The sequence below is a fragment of the Epargyreus clarus genome, unplaced genomic scaffold, assembly GCF_041222505.1.
Source record: "Epargyreus clarus isolate Ecla_fem2 unplaced genomic scaffold, WU_Ecla_fem_2.2 ptg000009l, whole genome shotgun sequence".
NCBI classification, from domain to species: domain Eukaryota; kingdom Metazoa; phylum Arthropoda; class Insecta; order Lepidoptera; family Hesperiidae; genus Epargyreus; species Epargyreus clarus.
The window spans coordinates 14,631,029-14,650,817 of NW_027332217.1; the positions used below are offsets into that span (position 1 = coordinate 14,631,029).

The 19,789-nt window shown below is 36.0% G+C and overlaps 1 protein-coding gene across 1 annotated transcript in view; it reads right to left on the bottom strand.

Moving 5' to 3' along the window:
• The window catches only part of LOC140745056 (potassium channel subfamily K member 1), a 76,855-nt gene that overhangs the window by 38,362 nt on the left and 18,704 nt on the right, over window positions 1-19,789 (bottom strand). Inside the window, exon 2 of the mRNA XM_073076819.1 lies at window positions 691-795. Within this exon, the coding sequence (XP_072932920.1) occupies window positions 691-790 (100 nt within the window). The 5' untranslated portion in view covers window positions 791-795. The remainder of the gene's footprint in view (window positions 1-690; window positions 796-19,789) is intronic.

Consider the following 19,789-nt stretch of genomic DNA (forward strand, 5'->3'; position numbering starts at 1 on the left):
CTTATCTGAGGTTGATTACGGATGTCCAATTGTTCATGAGCTGCAGAATACAATTATCATCAGGTGAACTGCATGCTCGTCTGTTACTTCAACGCACGATAAAATTCGTCAAACTCTAAAAGGAATAACCCGAAGTTCTTCAAGCGTATAAGATTGCCTTTTGTTACTACTGCATTCGTATAAAAACGGTCTTTTCATCCTTAAAGTCCAATTAAAACTCATACTCGTATATACGTTTTAAGAGCTTGTACCACATTGCCTTAGAACTAATATAACAGAAATAGACGTGGCACGAAGTATTCTACCACCTATAGAAAAAAATACGCCTTATGTATTTTCGTTTTAGTACAGTTGTATGATATTTTTAAGTTAAATGCGTTTATTTAGAGTGAAAAGTTAAAATGCACATTTTAATTTATTGTAGTTGTTAGAATATTATAACTGTATTCTTTATTTAAAATTCAATTTAAAAAAAAAAAAAAAAAATACTATAAACGTGTGAAGTCACAATTGATTTAATTATTATAAATTAATAATGTTATAATAAAGTACATAAATCACGTGTTAAAATAAATTATTTTTAACTTTTATTTCTAGTTATATTTTTTCGTTTCAATCTTTATGTTTTTTTTTTATATTTATACATAAGTACATAGAACAAAAATATTACAAGAAGCTCAGATAACTCACCCATGACAAGGTAAGCGATCATAGTAAGCATGATCAGCAGGGTGCGAAGGGTGGGGTGGTTGCGCAGGTCCCCCACGCAGCCCGGCATCACGACCCTCATCGTTCCTGGGGACAAAGCCGAAATATTAGATTTTAAAATACAAGATTCTTAATTAATTTTAAACAGTGACAAGCATTCGACGACAGGTGTGGCCGGCCCGTGAGCATGCCGGTCTGTCATGCACACGGAGCCGGGTTTGATTCCCGGTCAACAAATGAATTTAATTACTAGCCTGGGTCTGTTTGTGTTTTCTTCGTTGTGTGCGTCCATGGCACTGATAAATAATTTCTAATATGTGACTAAGGTAGTAGAAAGACATGCCTGTGATAGAAAATATTATTAATATATATTAAACTTCTGGTTGTAAGTGGTGAATAGCAATCTACAACCTTATTTAACCTTTCATACAAATAAAGTTAAACATATTCTCTTAAGATATATTGGTCTTGAATTAGAGTACTTTGAATAATTATTATTCGTAGTATTAATTATCTGAAACTGTTTCGAATTAATTGAATTAAATAGTCGAAGTCATTGAACTAAATAATGATACAAATGAGCTGGAATCAAAGACTTTAAGGTGTGTATTCAATTATAATTATACAGAATACTGCTTCAATTGACAATTTGAAGGCGTGAATATCATTAATTTTCTAAATTGCTTACAAATCTGTATCTGTTAATATCTTTTGTAAGTGTAATATTAATACTAGTTTTTGCCTGCGGCTTCGCCCGCGTTTAAAAGAAAATAATATAACATAGTAACATACATAAAACTGTAAATTCGTACCTTCAACTTTGCTAAAGATCATCACTTGATCAAATGCATAGTTTACGATTCAATACTTACTAATATCGATTAAAATAATCGATTTTTTTAGTCCAAAAGATCGATTCTCCGATTAATCGATCTTAGATCGCCATCCCTAGTTTCCGGGATAAAAATTATACTATGTCCTTTCTCGGGTCTCAGACTATCTTTATACAAAATTTCATTAAAATCGGTTCAGTGGTTTAGGCGTGAAGAAAAGACAACCAGACAGACAGACAGACAGAGTTACTTTCGGATTTATAATATTAAGTAAGGAAGTAAGGATTATAAGAATCTTTAACGGTAAAGAAAAGTAATTTTCATAGAAAAAAATATTTGTAATCAGCCCCAGATAAAATTAGATTCTTACCTGGCGTTCGCCATAGATGCATTGCTACCCGAGTTCTAAGTTATAACGTTTCGGGCAATTTATGTGTCCCTTACCCCTTACTAAGTTACCACACCCTTTAATGACAAACATAGCAGCGTTTAAAACTGCTGTTATTACACATAAAAAAGTATGGCCATTCTGCCTTCGAACTAGAACCACAAAAGGTTCAATCATCATCAGAAGTGATCTAGTTAAGTTATTTTGACGAATTTAACTACTACTCGTACCACCGCCCTCTCTAACAATATCTTTTGTGGTGGCATACCGTACTTTCTACCCCAAAAATATCTCATCTGAATTCGCGATGAAACTCATTTTATATAAACCCATTCACTAACAATGATCCACTTTGAAGACCAGTAAAATTTGGAATTGTTCTCCACAAAACGATTTGAGGGCAGACTTGCTACTTTTAGAGATCGACCGATGATTTAACCGAGTTTCGAAATAGATGCGATGAAACACTATATTCCGCACACGAGTGCAGGTCGCAGTTATTTTGAACTTAAATGGAGCACCTGTACCCTTACCAGGAGTTTTTACGTTTCGACCAATATGACTGTTTTGGTATTTGTTTACGTATTTGCCCATACAAATTCCAATCAGCGCCCCTAGCGGATTGTGTCAGAACTAAGAAATCGTATGGGCCAATACGTAAACAAATACCAAAACAGTCATATTTGTCGAAACGTAAAAACTCCTGGTAAGGGTACTGATCGCGACAAACGCGATGCTTAATGCAGTCGCTGAAACGCACGTTATCGATACCATGCGCAATCGTAACAAGTCGCCAAATCGCGAATCATCGATGACAACCGTAGCATGTCTGTTAAAGCTGTTCATGAAACGCTGTAAATTTGGAATTGTTCTCCACAATTCAGATTTGAGGCCAGACTTGCTACTTTTACACATCGATCGACGATTTAACAGAGTTTAGGAATAGATGCAGCGATCAAGCCCTATATTCTGTACACGTGTAACCTCAGGTCGCGCGGTATTTTTGGACATTCGATGCAGTACTTGATTTTCTTATAATATAGGAGTAGCCGACGACCCTGCAATTCGCTTGATGATAAGTGGCTACTACCGCCCATGAACATTTGTAATCAACCCCAGATAAGATTAGATTTCTATCAGAGGTCGGCCACAAATGCGCCGCTACCCCTGAGGACTAAGCCAAAATGCCTCGGAAAAGTACATACTTTTCATTGCATTAATGCTCCAGCGTTTGTCGCATTCAGACATACATATGATGGAGCATTAACGCAGTCGCTAAAACACACGATATCGATACCGCGACCAAACGCAGCAAGTCACCAAATCGCAAATAACCAATGATAAACGTTTGTCTGTTAAGACCGTATACAAACCACAGTAAAACTGGAACGTCCGAGCACTCACTCGATTCCCAAAACTCGTTCCCACCTGCCTGTAGTACCTACTGCCCATTCAATTTGTTTGAGTGGTTTTCATCCCCTATCGCTTGCGTATGTTTCAATTCTGCGTTATTTTTTTTATTTGTGGTTCGATTCTGTAAGCACTAATGCCACAACTATGTATTTCTATCACGGCAATGTACCGCTGCTTCGTTCTGCTTTAAGAGTACCTAAAGGCATGATGTTCATACGAAGCCTTCCAACGTGCTCGTCAGGAGAAATACCTAACGCATCTATGACCAGTAAGAGGACTCCAATATTATCTCAAGTTGATTACAGATGCTTATAAATGACAGTGACTTATTACGTGCCGTGACGTGATATATACGGGTTGCATGCTTATTTGCTAATTTTATAATTTTCAAAAGCGATAATTAATTTGTAATCAATACATAATTTTGAAATATCAGCAAGATCTTCTGGGTTCGTGTTATTTGAAACCCATCCACTCAACAGGTCCAATAAATAAGTCATTAACCGCACCTCTCATTAAATTATAATTTAAATTGGTCCCGATACACCATATAGATATTGGAAAGGTATTTGTGAGGCTGAAATTAATAACTAATTGAATTGGCCCCGGAAGTGGTTTCCGGAGGTCGTGGCTGGATCGACGCATGAAGGAATTATAGAGATTTTCAAGGATATAATCGGTTTTACCGTTAAATTTATTCGCATAAACTAGAGTAATTTAGTGTAAGCATTTAGGTATAACTATCTTTATGTAATAATATTTTTATATAATTACTCTCGACTACTCACACTTTTCACGTAAATAATAATCAATTATATTATGTGGCGCCTTTGCAGCCTATTATTATAATATCATAAAAGATATGGCAAAGAAAATAATGATAGTGTATTAACAGTAATATATTGCTCTCATGATTTATCATTGAATACGGGTCTTATTCTATCACTGGGATATGGGTAAAAGCTTATACCCGTACTACGTAATTACTTGTAAGCACAAGTACTTACGTATTTTTTTTAATAATATAAGAGTAGCAGACGAGCATGCAGTCCACCTGATGGTAAGTGGCTACTGCCGCCCATGGACATTTGTAATCAACCCCAGATAGGATTAGATATTCCTACCTGAGGTCGGCCACAGATGCGCCGCTACCCCTGAGGACTAAGCTGGAATGCCTCGGAAAAGTCTGTCTCCCTTACCACATCCTTCAAACCGGAACACAGCAGCGCTTAACACTGCTGTTATTAGGTAGAAATAGGTGTGGCGGTGGTGCCGCCGGAGTCGAACCACAAAGGGTTCTACCACGTAGATGTGTCGGGAAGAATTTAATTGTAAAACCGTATCAAATCGTTATCCTATGACACACTTGACCCGATATTGAGAAAAATATGATCCCTGCACGATTAGAAACATTAACTTGTTAATTGTTTTGTTTTAATAATTTTACCTTCGACTATTTCTACATATAGGCACAGATTAATAAATAGTTTGATATAGGTATTATTAATTGTCGAAGTTTAAGTCATGAAGGATATCAGCATTGGTATGACTTATGAACACGAAAGCTAAAATCTATCAACTTAAGTCTTTTTGGTGCGTTTATTCGGTCTGATAATGAAATAAAAATAAAAAATCACGTCACGTTTTGCCTAGACATCTTATCTATTCTAAAGAATCTAGAAATATCAAATAACTCAGGCGCAAAACGTAAAATACACATGAATCGTATTATTCAAGTTGATTAACTCTGAAATGTGACGATACTTTATCACAAAAACTAAAATATCTAACTTTCGTATTCACTGTGTTCTGTAAACGTAAATATCTTTATGATATTTCATGACTTTCGTTATTAAATTTTACGACTTGTGATCTTGCACAGAATTTGAAGATGAGACGAGACTAGATTTATAAAGTAGATTATTAACATTGTGAACTCTAAAATAGTCTAGTGGTTCTTACTGGGATTTTTGAAGATTTTAAATGTCAAAAAGCAGTAACTAATAAAACACTAACTAAAAAAGGTTCGCGATTATTAATAATTTTTAAAACTTGTTGGCGATCTTCCTCCTATTTGAATATTTTGTGAAAGTTTTATAAAAAAATGTCTGTCTATCTGTTTATTCCGTTTTTTTTGGCTATTATCGGAAACGGTTGAATCGATTGACGGGTCTATGACACTGACAGTATGCTGATGTTATAAGTACTATCTTTTATTTTAGAAAAATAAAAATCGTCCATGCAAAAACATAAACGAGGATACCGCGGCAGATCGCTAATAGGTACATATAAAATTACTCCGATATTACATAGTTATATTAATCTCTAATATCCAACAGGTCATGTACAATAATCCGAGTACAATACATATCTGTGATTATCCGGATCTATTGAGAGCGTAACGGCCACGTTAATATTAGTTCTACCTGGAGCCGAGAGCTAGCTTAACGCTGTTTGCTCTCAAACTAGTTTCTGGGGCTTACTGTAATCTTGAATTAAGACTATAATAAACATAATATCAAGATATTAGACTTATTTTTGATTCAAACTATGTTTCAAAAATTGCGAATACTTATATTCCCTAAATGTTGAATAGATTCATGTAATTAATAATGTTTTTGAAATTTGTTAAACTTTTATTTATGTGATAAACATCGTTGAAATGTTAGCTGATAATGTCTACATTTTAATATGAAGAAGATTAACTACTATAGTATAAACTGAACCCTATATTCCAAAATCCACTTATTCTAGTTCCAATATATTCTAGCTAGCTTAGATAGAACGTTCTGAAATAGATTTCTAGAGTTTAATCCTTAATGAGTCTGGTTACGATGTAATTAATAATATGTTACTCGCCATTAGGCTAAAGCACAGTCCTAAAATATATTTATGTGATTTCTAATTATCTATTATATGACATGTTGTTTTCGCTTATTTATATTATTTCCGTAATTACTAAAACAATATACATTGAGATTTTATATATTAACTGAATTATTTAAGAAAGATTTCTGGTAGAATCCAAACAAGAGTATGATTGTTTTATGAAGCGTTTTATGTACAAAATAAAATAAATAAATATAGTTATATCTAATAAGAATTTGTAGCCACATATTGTCAAATTTCAAAATGAAGACCATTAAGCATAAACGTAATTAAAAATATATTTCACAGTATATTTGCAAAACTTACACAGCACAGACGAAAAGGTTGAACATTTTCACGAAAATAGCACAAAATGTAGAGCTCAGACAGGAAATATTTAGTAGAGCGGTAGTTCAAAGTTCAGCGTAGTTTGAGCTGACGCGTGTCATGGGCACGAGGCGACGAAGTAAATATTATTATCGACTTAAAGCGAAAATATCGTAGATACAGCTAGTATTTAAGATATTTTCAGTTTAAAATTCAATTTAAGTAAGGTCTCTACGAAATTAAGGTAAGAAATGATGAGTGGATATTATTGTAATTGTTAGAAAAAATCTTGTCTATTTTATCTATAAGTAAATGGAATCCATGATTATTTGTTACTAACTCGGTGTAAAACAGGAGATCATGTAGTCAATCATAGATGCGTTGCCACTAAGGCCTAAGATTAATGACTCGTATGTAAATTAGCCGGCATCCACACACACTCACCAATAGGCAATGCATCACGCCAGAAATATATTACCCACGGTACATGATTACTTATTTCTTTATTTCGATATTTCGATCTACCATGCCTCCAATCCAGGTACACTTTGGTCGAAGAGAAACTGCCAAAATATATTTAATATCAATTCAAAAAACTGTTTACAAATCTATTAAGAAATAGCGAAATCCTAAGTCTAGGATGAGAGCTGCACTCAACCTCAATTCACTCAAACGAGAAAGGAATCCCGCTGGATATTGAAAAAGTATTCGACTTACTTCAATATCGGAAATCCTTAGCCAGAAAATAGTTAAAACTAAATCATTAAAATTATATAAGCCGTCATTTCTGCACAGCGACTCGCAAGTGGTGGTCATTTGCAAACCCATTTGCTAATCGTAATTTATCTTCGTAATGTTTTAATATTTTTTGGTCATTGTTAATTGAGACTTAAATACTGGTAAATACCTGCACGTAAACGCCCACGCGATCTGAAGATGTCCGAACGACCTTCAGATACACCAAAGCAGCTTGGAAATCCTCCGACATATAAATATATTTAACTCATTGTTACTGTATCTTTCTGAATAAAGGTTCCAAACTGCTATAGGCAAAGATTCGTTAACATTAGTCTCAAGTCTTCAAAAGTAGCAACGCATTTTAGCCAAACTCTGGTGGGTCGGAGGTCTATCTGAGGTCGGAGATAAATCATGGGATGTATTACAGATGTCTATGGGCAGAGGCCATACCTGATAGAGTCTACAAAAACGGCATAACCACCGCTGGAACCGGCCTCCCAAAGCCACTAAGCCCAGTCTTCCACTCCCACATAGCCTGTATATAACTTTTATAAAACATACCAATAGACAATAAGTGCAGCGATCTAAAATAGAGCTGCCAATAGCCAGCTTTAGTTTGTCCAACTTGTAGACAATATCTGAATCGCTAAAGGTCAACTGCTATTTGCAGTGGATCTAGGTTAGATGCTATTTTAGTTTAACAAGCTCAAAGGAAGTGTAGGCGGCTCTCCAGAGGTTCCTGTGTGATCATTTTGGATTATTGCATTATAAAAGGGCTTGTGTTATTGCATTAATGTTATAATTGAAGATGAACCGATATCAAGTTTGTATGAGCACTTATGGACCATATTTTAATTAACATTCACTTGTGTCTGTTTTACGATAGGGTTACAATTATTTGAAGGTAGGTGGTGTGTTCTGGTTTGAAGGGTGTGGTAAGGGAAACATACTTTTCCGAGGCGCTCCAGCTTAGTCCTCAGGGGTAGCAGCGTATCTGTGGCTGACCTCAGGTAGGAATATCTAATCTTTTCTGGGGTTGATTACATATGTCCCTGGGCGGCAGTAGCCACTAACGATCAGGTGAACTGCATGCTCGTCTGCTACTCCTATATTATAAAAAAAAATATACAACGCTTAATATTTTCTCTAAATCTCTGATGAGAACTGAGTAAAACTGGCAAATGATTTTATCTATCTTCATATCCTTTTGTAGTATTACAACCTTTCATCTCATATTTAACTTTATAGGGAGATAATCTCGTACTCAGTGCTCATAAACTTTGTCGTAACTAAGGAGCTTCTGTACAAAATTGCGAGCTTTTAGATTTATAAATTTATATTATTCGTTATCTGTTAGTTAGTACTAGTTTTAGTACACTAATAGAATTTTATTTAGTGGATCATTAATGAATGGAACACTCCATATATTACATGCATAAAGTATGTATAGTAGATACATATATCATTTGCTTTAAGAAATATCCAAAGTGACGGCATTTTCAACCACTTATCTACATTTTGAAGTATATAAAGAATCCGTCATTTTAATTTCCTATCTTTATTGAAGCAAGGCATACTTACTCATATCCTACCTTATAAAACATATTACTTTTATAAAAGACTGATGCTGGTAATATTATGTTCAAATATAGCACGATTGGTTTGAGACCGCATGTCGTTTCCATATAAACGACTAATTGATTTCCCGTTAAAAGCTGGTTGTATTTATAGCAACGTCCACTTGGTAGTGACATCCATTTAATTCCAGATCCACTGTGTACCTACAGGTATAGTAATTAATTATTTACACAAAGTTGATTGGTTCGAGTTGAGTTATAAATAAAGGCATTACTGTTGTAAACACTATTAAAATTATTAGAGACTCATCATCATCATCATCATCAACCCATTACTGTCCCACTGCTGGGCACGGGTCTCCTCTCAGAATGAGAAGGATTAGGCCATAGTCCACCGCGCTGGCCAAGTGCGTATTGGTAGACTTCACATACCTTAAAGATTTTTTATAAATCTCTCAGGTATGTAGGTTTCCTCACGATGTTTTCCTTCACCGTTTAAGCAAGTGATAATTAATTTCTAATACGCACATAAATTTGAAAATCAGAGGTAGAGTAGAGGAGGCCTGGGATTTGAACCTCGGACCCCTCGATCGAGAGGCCGCGTTTCTTAACCACTAGGCTATCACTGCTATTAGAGACTATTAAAAGTTTACTTATAACTTTTTAAGGGACAATAATTTCTTGCTTAAGGGTGGGTTGCATCATGTAACTTTAACATTTACAGAAGCCTAACCAACCGTCAAATTCATGGTTAAAAAACTAATTAATTGCACCATTTTAGTTGTTGAAATTACGTTGTAACTAATACTTAACTTTAACCGCTCGAATTTGTTTGTTTAAAGTTACTGTATTTGTCAACATCCCTATCTGTCAATGTCGACTAAAAACTGCGGTGACAGTGACACAAATGACGTTAATGACAAATCAATTGATGCAACACAGAACTTTTACATACTGTTATATTTAACTTTAACGCAAACTTTAACCGGGCTTCAAATGCAACCCACCCTAATAATAGTAAAGCTACTAATATATTACGAGTTATCATAGTGTTTGACAAACAATAAAGGATAAGTTTCAGGTGTATCTTATCGAGTAGAGGTCTAAGTACAGACATAATAGTCAAAGATACTCATATATCAATTAGTATTTATACGGGATTAAGTTTTACATAACTTCAAATTTTTTAACGTACTCGTACCTATGTTTTCTCTCCCAGACTTGATTAGCAGAGAATACTGAAGTATTAAGTTCGCGTTTTCTTCCAGAGTCTTCGGTATTTGAAAAGGTAATACTATTTTCTTTTCTATTAAATTAGGTCGAGTAGATAGTAGAAAACGCGGTTAATCTAATTTAATGAGTTCTCGACAAAAATCTGCCGGATATCGATAAAGTCGGGCGTTTCAGAGACCGGATATTCGTTTCTCTTCGTTAGTTACACAATAGTACGTAATTAAATGGAGTTGTGCCAAAACTGGCGGATGTTTAGGTGAATGATACTTTCATCTCTACAAAGTATATGTACAATTGTACAATGGTATGGAAGGTGGTAGAAACCTTTGTGGTTCGACTCCGGTGGCACCACCGCCGCACCTATTTCTACCTAATAACAGCAGTGTTAGGCGCTGTTGTGTTCCGTTTTGAAGGGTGTGGTAAGGGAACATACTTTTCCAAGGCATTCCAGTTTAGTCCACAGGGGTAGTGGCGCATCCGTGGCCGACCTCAGGTAGGCGATATCTAATCCTATCTGGGGTTGATTACAGATGTCCATGTGCGGCAGTAGCCACTTGCCATCAAGTGGACTGCATACTCGTCTGCTACTCCCATATTATAAAAAAAATACATCTATACAAGTAAAGGCATAATTATACCGTTATGGTAGCTGTGTGTGAAATCAAATTCACATTCATCTTTCCCCTCAAATTTACCCCTGCCAAAAATCACTTAACGCACAAAAAATAACTTTAAAATAAAAATGTAATTTGTAGTAAACGGACAACTTGACAACTCGATGATGATCGACGGTCAAGGTCTAAGTTATAAGGGCTCGTATGTTGACGTAAGTAAATTAATCGATTTTATTATTAATGAATACATTTGGTTACGATGTTCCGGTGATATGTCGATATCATGGATTGTTAATAATTATAGTTTAAAAACTAAAACCACGCTAAAACCACACAAGGTTAATCCTGATTCCGACGATCCTGATGAGGAGAGTGGGATAAAACTATTAAAATCGTATATTGTCATCGGTTCTTAATAATTGTTTAACATTTTAAATTAATCGAACTGTTTAAAATGGGGAAAAATCAAGTTCAACACTTACATACAAGCTAATAATAGCGTAGTAAAACGACCAATAAGCGAAAGTTTAGAAAACGAATGACTATTATTAAAACAAAAAGCTGTCTCTGGTACATTTTTTTATTACGTACAAGTAGCAACTGAATATACAATTCACCCCAGTTAACTTGAGATACGAGTGAGTTAAGTCTGAGATAATTTATAATCAATCTATTAAATTCTGACGATCAAATGACGATCTTTAGTAGGCAAAACATTGGATACATTGGGTAATAAGTTAATAACGAGTGCAGGGTGGAAGTGGTGGAACACCTCGTATAAGTGTATCTTTGTTTGCACTTGGGCGTTCCAACTTAGTGCAACACAAGGTGGTAGAACCCTTCGTGGTTCGACTCCGGCAGCAATACTGCCACACCCAATTCTGTCTTGAAGGGTGTGTTAAGGGAAACATTAGTCCTCAGGGTTAGCGACGCGTCTGTGGTCAACCTTAGGTAGGAATATATAATCCTATCTCGGGTCGATTACAGATGTCCATGGGCGCCAGTAGGCACTTACCATCTGGTGGACTGTCTTGTCTGCTACTCCTTTAGTATATTAAAAGAAACCATTAACACTTCAGCTTAAATCAACACCACACTAATCATACTCACTAAACCTTTGAATAAGTAATGTGTTGAACGCACTGGCTGACCTTCAGGCTTTGTTTACGAATCCAGAGCTTACCTCTGACCTTACTAAACGTTTCTTAAAGAAAATAACCCGAGCTTTTGAACCACTGGGGATTTTCAGACTTGAGGGATAAGCGAGCGTGTACCACATAAGTACCTACATATATGTAATGGCAATTGAAAACGGGCATGTAATACACCTGACTAACTTTTTGAGGTCCCTGCCATCTATACTTAACCTATATTAGAGGTTACTTAAATATGTATTTAATATTTAAAAATAGAAAACCGCGTTAGAGGTGTTAGAATTTTTCGGACTTTGACTATAAAAGCATCACTGCTTCACCTATTTTGTCTTATTGCAGTTTTTTTTGCCATAGAGAATGACAATGTTAAGCGCTGCTGTATGTATGGAGCGTGTGGTAAGATGTACTTATGCAAGGTATTCTAAATTAGTCTTCAGCAGTAGCTACGAATCTGATGCCATAAATTGAAATATAATCTTATCTAGGATTGATTTCACATGTCCAGTGGCCTAGCCACTTACCAACCGGTGGATTGCATGGTTGTTTACTAGTTCAAAAAACTTTTATATCATAAAAAGAAAATAGTGCGTGAAACACCATTTATTCCCGTAAAATATCAATAAAACCATTGACAACGGAACTCGTTACAAGCCGATATCAACATCGAAGCCGGATTTATTACGTAAGTGAAAAATAAACACAAAAGTTTCTGCCGAGCAATTTCACAAATGGGACCGTTTGCAGGATATATTTGCGAACATATATACATATTTGCGGAGTAAACTCATAGGCATTGGCAACAGAAATGAAACGAACGTATTTCTAGGGATGTCGAAAAGTAATCGATTTGTATGTTATTTTTTTAATAATGAAAAACTCTTTTACGACGAATCTTTGACGACCCGCGTGGCGGAGCGGTCACCATACTGGTCTGACGCGCAGAGGGTCCCGGATTCGATCCCCGGCCAGACAGAAATCTAAATGGTGAATTTAGATTTCTGTTTCTGGGTCTGGGTGTTTGTGTATTTGTCTCTGTGTGTCCATAGCACCCAGGATACAGGGAATCCTAGTGTGGGGCTGCGAGTGTTGAAAGCGTTTTTTCCGGCCTACTTGGACTTCAATATGAATATAATTTCAATAAAATCTATTTCCCTACTTGGTAATCCAACGCGCTCATTTTTTTAAATCTAAAAATGCACTATTTATTCGTTTTGCCCCCAAAATGCATGTATCCTTATATGCCACAAAATTTCAAAATAACCGAATAATTCGTTCAGTTTTTCGGCTTCAAAACTAAATAATTATATTATATAAGCAACTAATAATACAAGGTGAATCTCCATAAAGTGCACATATTGAAACAGGTAAAATTAAACCGCATTTTGTCGACAAAAAAATATAAAAAAAATAAAAAAAAAATTTTTTTTGGGTTTTACGACCTTTTGAAGTTTTTTTTGGGAATTGTGCACCTGAAGTAAATAAATCGCTATAACTTTTAAATTAAGAGGGTTATCAGGTTCAAACAAAAATAACAATGATTGCCAATGATAGGCCGTACTGATCCATAAAAAAAAAACAAAAAAAAAATCATCTTCCCAGGAAAAAAAATTGTCAGATTAGAGAAGCACTTTTTTTAGGTAAAATTTTCAGTAATCATCAATTTCCTCAAAATAATCTAGGCATTTTATTTTTTTATTATTGTTTAATGCAATTCTACGTCGTATTAGCTTTCAAACACTAAAAAAACCACGCCTCTAACTCAAGTATAAAGTTTGCTAGGAACGTTTCAAAAAAGATACTCATGACGCGACGCACGTGCGCCCTAATAAAACTGGTATAGTCCGACCCATAATTAGATGTCCAAAATATAAACAAAGAAAACTATCAAAAATATGTTTCAATGGTAAATTCATGGTAGTTTCTTATTTTTGACGATATTAAAGTGATAAAACTGTAATAAAATAAATCTTTAATAATTAAAAAAAAAACACTAGTTTGTATTAAAAATGTTATTTATTACCAACACCCTTAAAAACTGCCTTTGTTTAAGCGCTCGTAGGAAACTTTATACTTAAGTTAGAGGCATGCTTTTTTTAGTGTTTGAAAGCTAATACGACGTAGAATTACATTAAGTAATAAAAATAAAATAAAAAGCCTAGATTATTTTGAGGAAATTCACGATTACTAAAATTTAACCTAAAAAAATTGCTTTTTTCACACTAATCTGACTATTTTTTTCTGGGAAGATAAGCTTTTTTGTTTTGTTTTTTTCATGGATCAGTACGGCCTATAATTGGCATTCATTGTAATTTTTGTTTGAACATGATAACTCTTTTAGTTCAAAAGTTATAGCGATTTATTTACTTTAGGTGCACAATTCCAAAAAAAAAACTTCAAAAGGTCGTAAAACCCAAAAAAAAAATTTTTATTATTTTTTTTATTTTTTTTGTCGGCAAAATGCGGTTTAATTTTACATGTTTCAATATGTGCACTTTATGGAGATTCACCCTGTATAAGCCACCGTAAACTTAAACGAAAGCTTATAATAACGTTGTAAGATTTCATCACCCTATATATATGATAATGAGATACAGAAAACAATAAAGTAGCGAGAGATAATGATATTAAAAAAGTTGTAATGCCCATGTCGTCCAGAAACTCGGTCATATAAGTCTTCTAGTTCGCGTGACGTCAGCATCGATCGATCGTATAATTCTCATATCGAATAACTTGACTGCACTTTTACACCGCAAGTTGATATTATAATATTTTATATTACATTTAAGGATAAGGACTGTAAATTTAACAGTAACAAGGTGCAAATAACACACAAAACAAAGTAAATAAAAAAGTAAAATTTTTAAAGGATTAGTTATTCCTACTAGCGGTCGGCCACAGATGCGCCGCTACTTCTGAGGAATAAGCTAGAACGCCTCGGAAAAGTATGTCTCCTTTACCACACCCTTCAAAACGGAACAAAGCAGCGCCAAACACTGCTGTTATTAGGCAGAAATAGGTATGGCGGTGATGCCGCCGGAGTCGAACTACAAAGGGTTCTACCACCTTCAAACCTGCCAACCCTGTACCTGTTGTAAAGTTGGTTGCAGACACCCATTGATGACAGGAACTAGTTGCCAACAAATGGACGTAAGATTCTTTGCTACTTCAGTTTAAAAAAAAAATACAAAAGTTCTAACGTCAGTTTCCTCCAGAAACATCATAAAGTTAGAACCGCCCACAGGACGTCCGACATCGATCGACACCCTCTAACTTACGTGACTGCGCTGCACTTTCACATCATAAATCTCTATTATAATACACTTTTATACAAGGTGTACATTTTATTATTTGCTTGCACGTGTTGTATGAAGAGGGTGGTGGACTTCATGGCTTACAAATTAATATAATTATACTCGTACATGCTGGACACGGATTGTTGCGAAGGACTTTTATTCGTAGATTTCCACTATGTAACGGTTCAAGCTATTAAGTATGTAACCGCTTTGTACATTTACAGCATTACAGCTATTACGGACCTATATAATGGCTACTCATAAATATACATGTAATAAAAAAATATCTAGCCGAAAAATATATATCTTTTTCATCCAGGTGTGAGGAGAGCTCATTATCCAGGAATTCCCCTTAAAAGACCTGCTGTAACAAATGTTTGTCCAATCTGGGATCAAATCCAGGGATCCTGCGCACGCAAAACTTTGCGGGAACTCCTCCTAAGTCTCTCTTAACACACCTTTCAAACCAGGATACAGTAGTACTACACCGCTATTTTAAGGCAGAAATATTTTGAAATGTGGCACCAAAATATTACTTTTATAACAAAAAATATTAATAGTGATTGTGCCGCTGTCTCAGTCTACAAAGATTTTTACCCTCTGTTAAGTATAAATATCCATGACGTGTGTTTATAACATATTCATTGACGTATGAATATTTTAACCAATGAGCGATCGATGTACCTCTGACGTCACGAGTCTACACATCGCCCAGTGTCTAAACAGAATGGATCTATTGCTTAAGGCATATTGCTTTAGTACCTACGTATCTGTAATGATATTGTTATAGAATTGATTTATTTTGTAGTTATTGAAAGGTGTTAGAATCTGCTAAGTATATCTATAAGGATTATCCCTGTAGTTCTGGGACAAGAATAGGGCTACGGTATCCTCTGCCTGTCGTAAGAGGCGACTAAAAGGGGGCTTCCGGAGTTGCGGGCGGCAAGAGTGGGAGCTCTAGCCGTCCAGTAAGCGATCCCGGGAAGGACGGCGGTATGTGTGGTCGCATAGCGTCTTGTACACCAAATGGTGTGGGAGGAGCGAAAACTGCTCCCCCAGGGCAGAGCCCGATCGGGGCATCGCGCTTGGAGGACTCCGGTTGCGTTCCGTCGGAGATCCCGGAGTTCTCCAACAAGCGTTGAGGACGGCGTCGCTCCCGGCGTCGCACCCACGTCGTCGGGTAACTTTTGAAGGTTTCCCCCTCGTTAACAAAAAAAAAGGTATATCTGTAAGGCTGTTATCTTCAAACTAGTATGATTGGGCTGGTGAGGTACCGTCACTAGTTTTTCTAGCATGATGCAGTTCTGCGTTTTAGTGGATGGATGCCGGCTGACGAAAGTGGCCACCTTAGTCTTCAGGATGAGACTATCTGTGATATATCTGCAATCTATATGTGATAAGCTTTAGGTAGAACCCATTTTTTTATGAAGTGGATTAGGTACATATGTCGATTGGCAACGTTAACCACATACCATTAGATGGATTGCAAAGGATTCCCACTTTATTTTTAAATGAAATGTAAAGTTTTGAATTTCACCACACCTTAACACGAAAACGTTAATGAAGTTTGCCGGTGAATACACATTCAAGTAACAGAACAGTCTACGAAATAAAATAGATTACTAAAACAGTCTAAAACTCCATTAAAAAGCTATCTCACTTATATCTTCAGACACGCTTCAGTAACTTTATAATGAACAGTTAATCCAGTAATCTAGATTCGCGCATGCGCCTTAACACCAACGTACCTATATCCCACTGCTGGGCTTGATGAATCTTCACAGTTCTAGAAGTCACTTATCCAATAGGGAAAAATCTCGATTTTGGTTAGAACTCCTTTATGTCATAATTCACCAATTTCACTGTTCTGTACCTACCCTTACCAGGAGTTTTTACGTTTCGACAAATATGACTGTTTTAGTATTTGTTTACGTATTTGCCCATACAAATTCCTATCAGCGCCCCTAGCGGATTGTGTCAGAACTAGGAAATCGTATGCAATATAAATGCAAAATATTAAAAATATACACCACCATACATACCACCACCAACACGTGTTTCGCTCCAAAACGGAACATCATCTGGGTAAGTTGACTCTACTCGTACGTCGGTTAATCGTTAAGTACTTTAAGATAATGAATAAGCAGTTCATAAACCCTGTCCCCAACAAGGTTATTGTTCCCTAATGATAACAGCCGGAATCAACAGGTGTCATGCCTTCCGTTGCGCTGAAATTCATGAATAATTAATTATACATGTCCACACAACTAACTTAGGCATACATTTAAATGTTATAGAGATATTGTAAAGATAGAACTCTTTATGATTCGATGCTGGAGGCACCACCGTCACACCCATTTCTACTTTATAACAACATCTCTATTGTATTCTACTTTGAAGTGTGTGGAATTGGTAAGGGGGATACACTTAAACGAGGCTTTCCCATTTGGTCCACAGGTCTATCCTGCACTGAACTCAGGTAGCACCTTTAATCTTATCTGGCATTTATAACAAACGTCCAAGGGCAGCAGTGTCGACTTAAATCTGAATAATGTTTTAGTTTTAAGGGGGAATGTCAGTCAGATAAACTGATTTGAACAAAAATTAGAACTACATATTTCGATGTACTAATGATATAAAGTTATGTGCGTATTAGAAATTAATTATCACTTGCTAAACGGTGAAGGAAAACATCATGAGGAAACCTGCATACCTAAGAGATTTATAAAAAAAAAATCTCAAAGGTATGTGAAGTCTACCAATACGCACTTGGCCAGCGCGGTGGACTATGGCCTAATCCTTCTCATTATGAGAGGAGACCCGTGCCCAGCAGTGGGACAATAATGGGTTGTTGATGAATGATATAAGTAAGTTTTCTAAAACAGCAACGAGCTTGTGATCAGCTCTGATTCGACTTTTATCTGATCTCTCCTATTTGGGATCGGTAAACTATATTCATAATGGATAAGAACTCCTCAATATCAGACAGACTTTCTCATCATTATGCTTTCATTACATAAGTAGTAATACCATATAATATTAGTAGGAATATTTCAATATAAGTTTCATCCAAGCCACTTTATATGCAGGTATTTAATCTAGTAATCTATTTGCCGCTAACGTTAAATGGAAAATCGATTTGCGTCAGATCGTCGGGAGTAGACGAAGGTAAAGATAAAGTTAAAAGGCGTTTAACGTTTATTCTAAACGTTTCATACGCGTGTATTCGTGTTGTAATCACATTTAAAAGTGGTAGAGGTAGTGAAATTCGACCGGGGTATACCACCGCCACACCTATTTCTGCCTCATGACAGCAATGTTTATGCTGATATTTTTTTTTATAATATAGGTGTAGCAGACGAGCATGCAGTTCACCTGATGGTAAGTGGCTACTGCCACCCATGGACATCTGTAATCAACCCCAGATAGGATTAGATATTCCTACCTGAGGTCGGCCACAGATGCGCCGCTACCCCTGAGGACTAAGTTGGAGCGCCTCGGAAAAGTATGCCTCCCTTACCACATTCATTACGGAACACAGCAGCGCTTAACACTGCTGTTATTAGGCAGAAATAGGTGTGGCGGTGGTGCTGCCGGAGTCGAACCACAAAGGGTTCTACCACGTTTATGTTTTGGTTTGAAGGATATGGTAAGGGTACATACTTTTACGCGTTCCAACTTAGTGCCTAATAACGTAATCCTAGTACGAAGTAAGTATTGCCTTTCTGTGTGAAGCCGGCTGACTTATATATGAGCTCTTTACTATCTTAGTCGTTAAGAGTGGCAACGCATCTCTGATCCACCTACAGATGTATACAGCAACATCATCATCATCATCAACCCATTACTGTCCCACTGCTGGGCACGGGTCTCCTCTCAGAATGAGAAGGATTAGGCCATACTCCACCGCGCTGGCCAAGTGCGTATTGGTAGACTTCACAGGTATAAGATTTTTTTTTTTATAAATTTCTCAGGTATGCAGGTTTCCTCATGATGGGTTCCTTCACCGTTTAGCAAGTGATAATTAATTTCTAATACGCACATAACTTTGAAAAATCAGAGCTGCGTGCCTGGGATGTGAACCACGGCAACATATTCCATATAAATAGTACCATATAAAAATTCCTCTTATTTGAAATCTTGTCAAAATTGGTTAAATCGTATTTAATATTAAACGGACAGGCAAGTGAAATTTTTTTATAATAATAAACCACGTTATTATCACTAAAGTAACCGATTTTATTATATAATACCGTGAAAATAAGCAAACGCTTTAAAATGTCGGTTATTGAAATACAGAATACAGAATACAGAATTTTATTTATATGTAGATGTAGCACAAACAACGTTCCTATCGTGTGCAGGTATTCCATCTAGTAATCTAGTTGTCGGTGACGTCAGCAGATAGAAAATCGATATGATTCGTATAGTCTATGTAAATGGCCGACGATATAAGGCAAAAGCAATGGATGTGTATTGAAATTTGTTTCGTGTATGATATATAGTTGTTGTTCTTCGTATTTACACATATGTGTATCTTGATATGGTGATCATTTACGAGTTTCCTCTAACATTTGTCTATTCTGATCTTTTTCCTGGGTTTCGGTGTTATTGTGATTTTGGTGATGCCATCCACAACACAG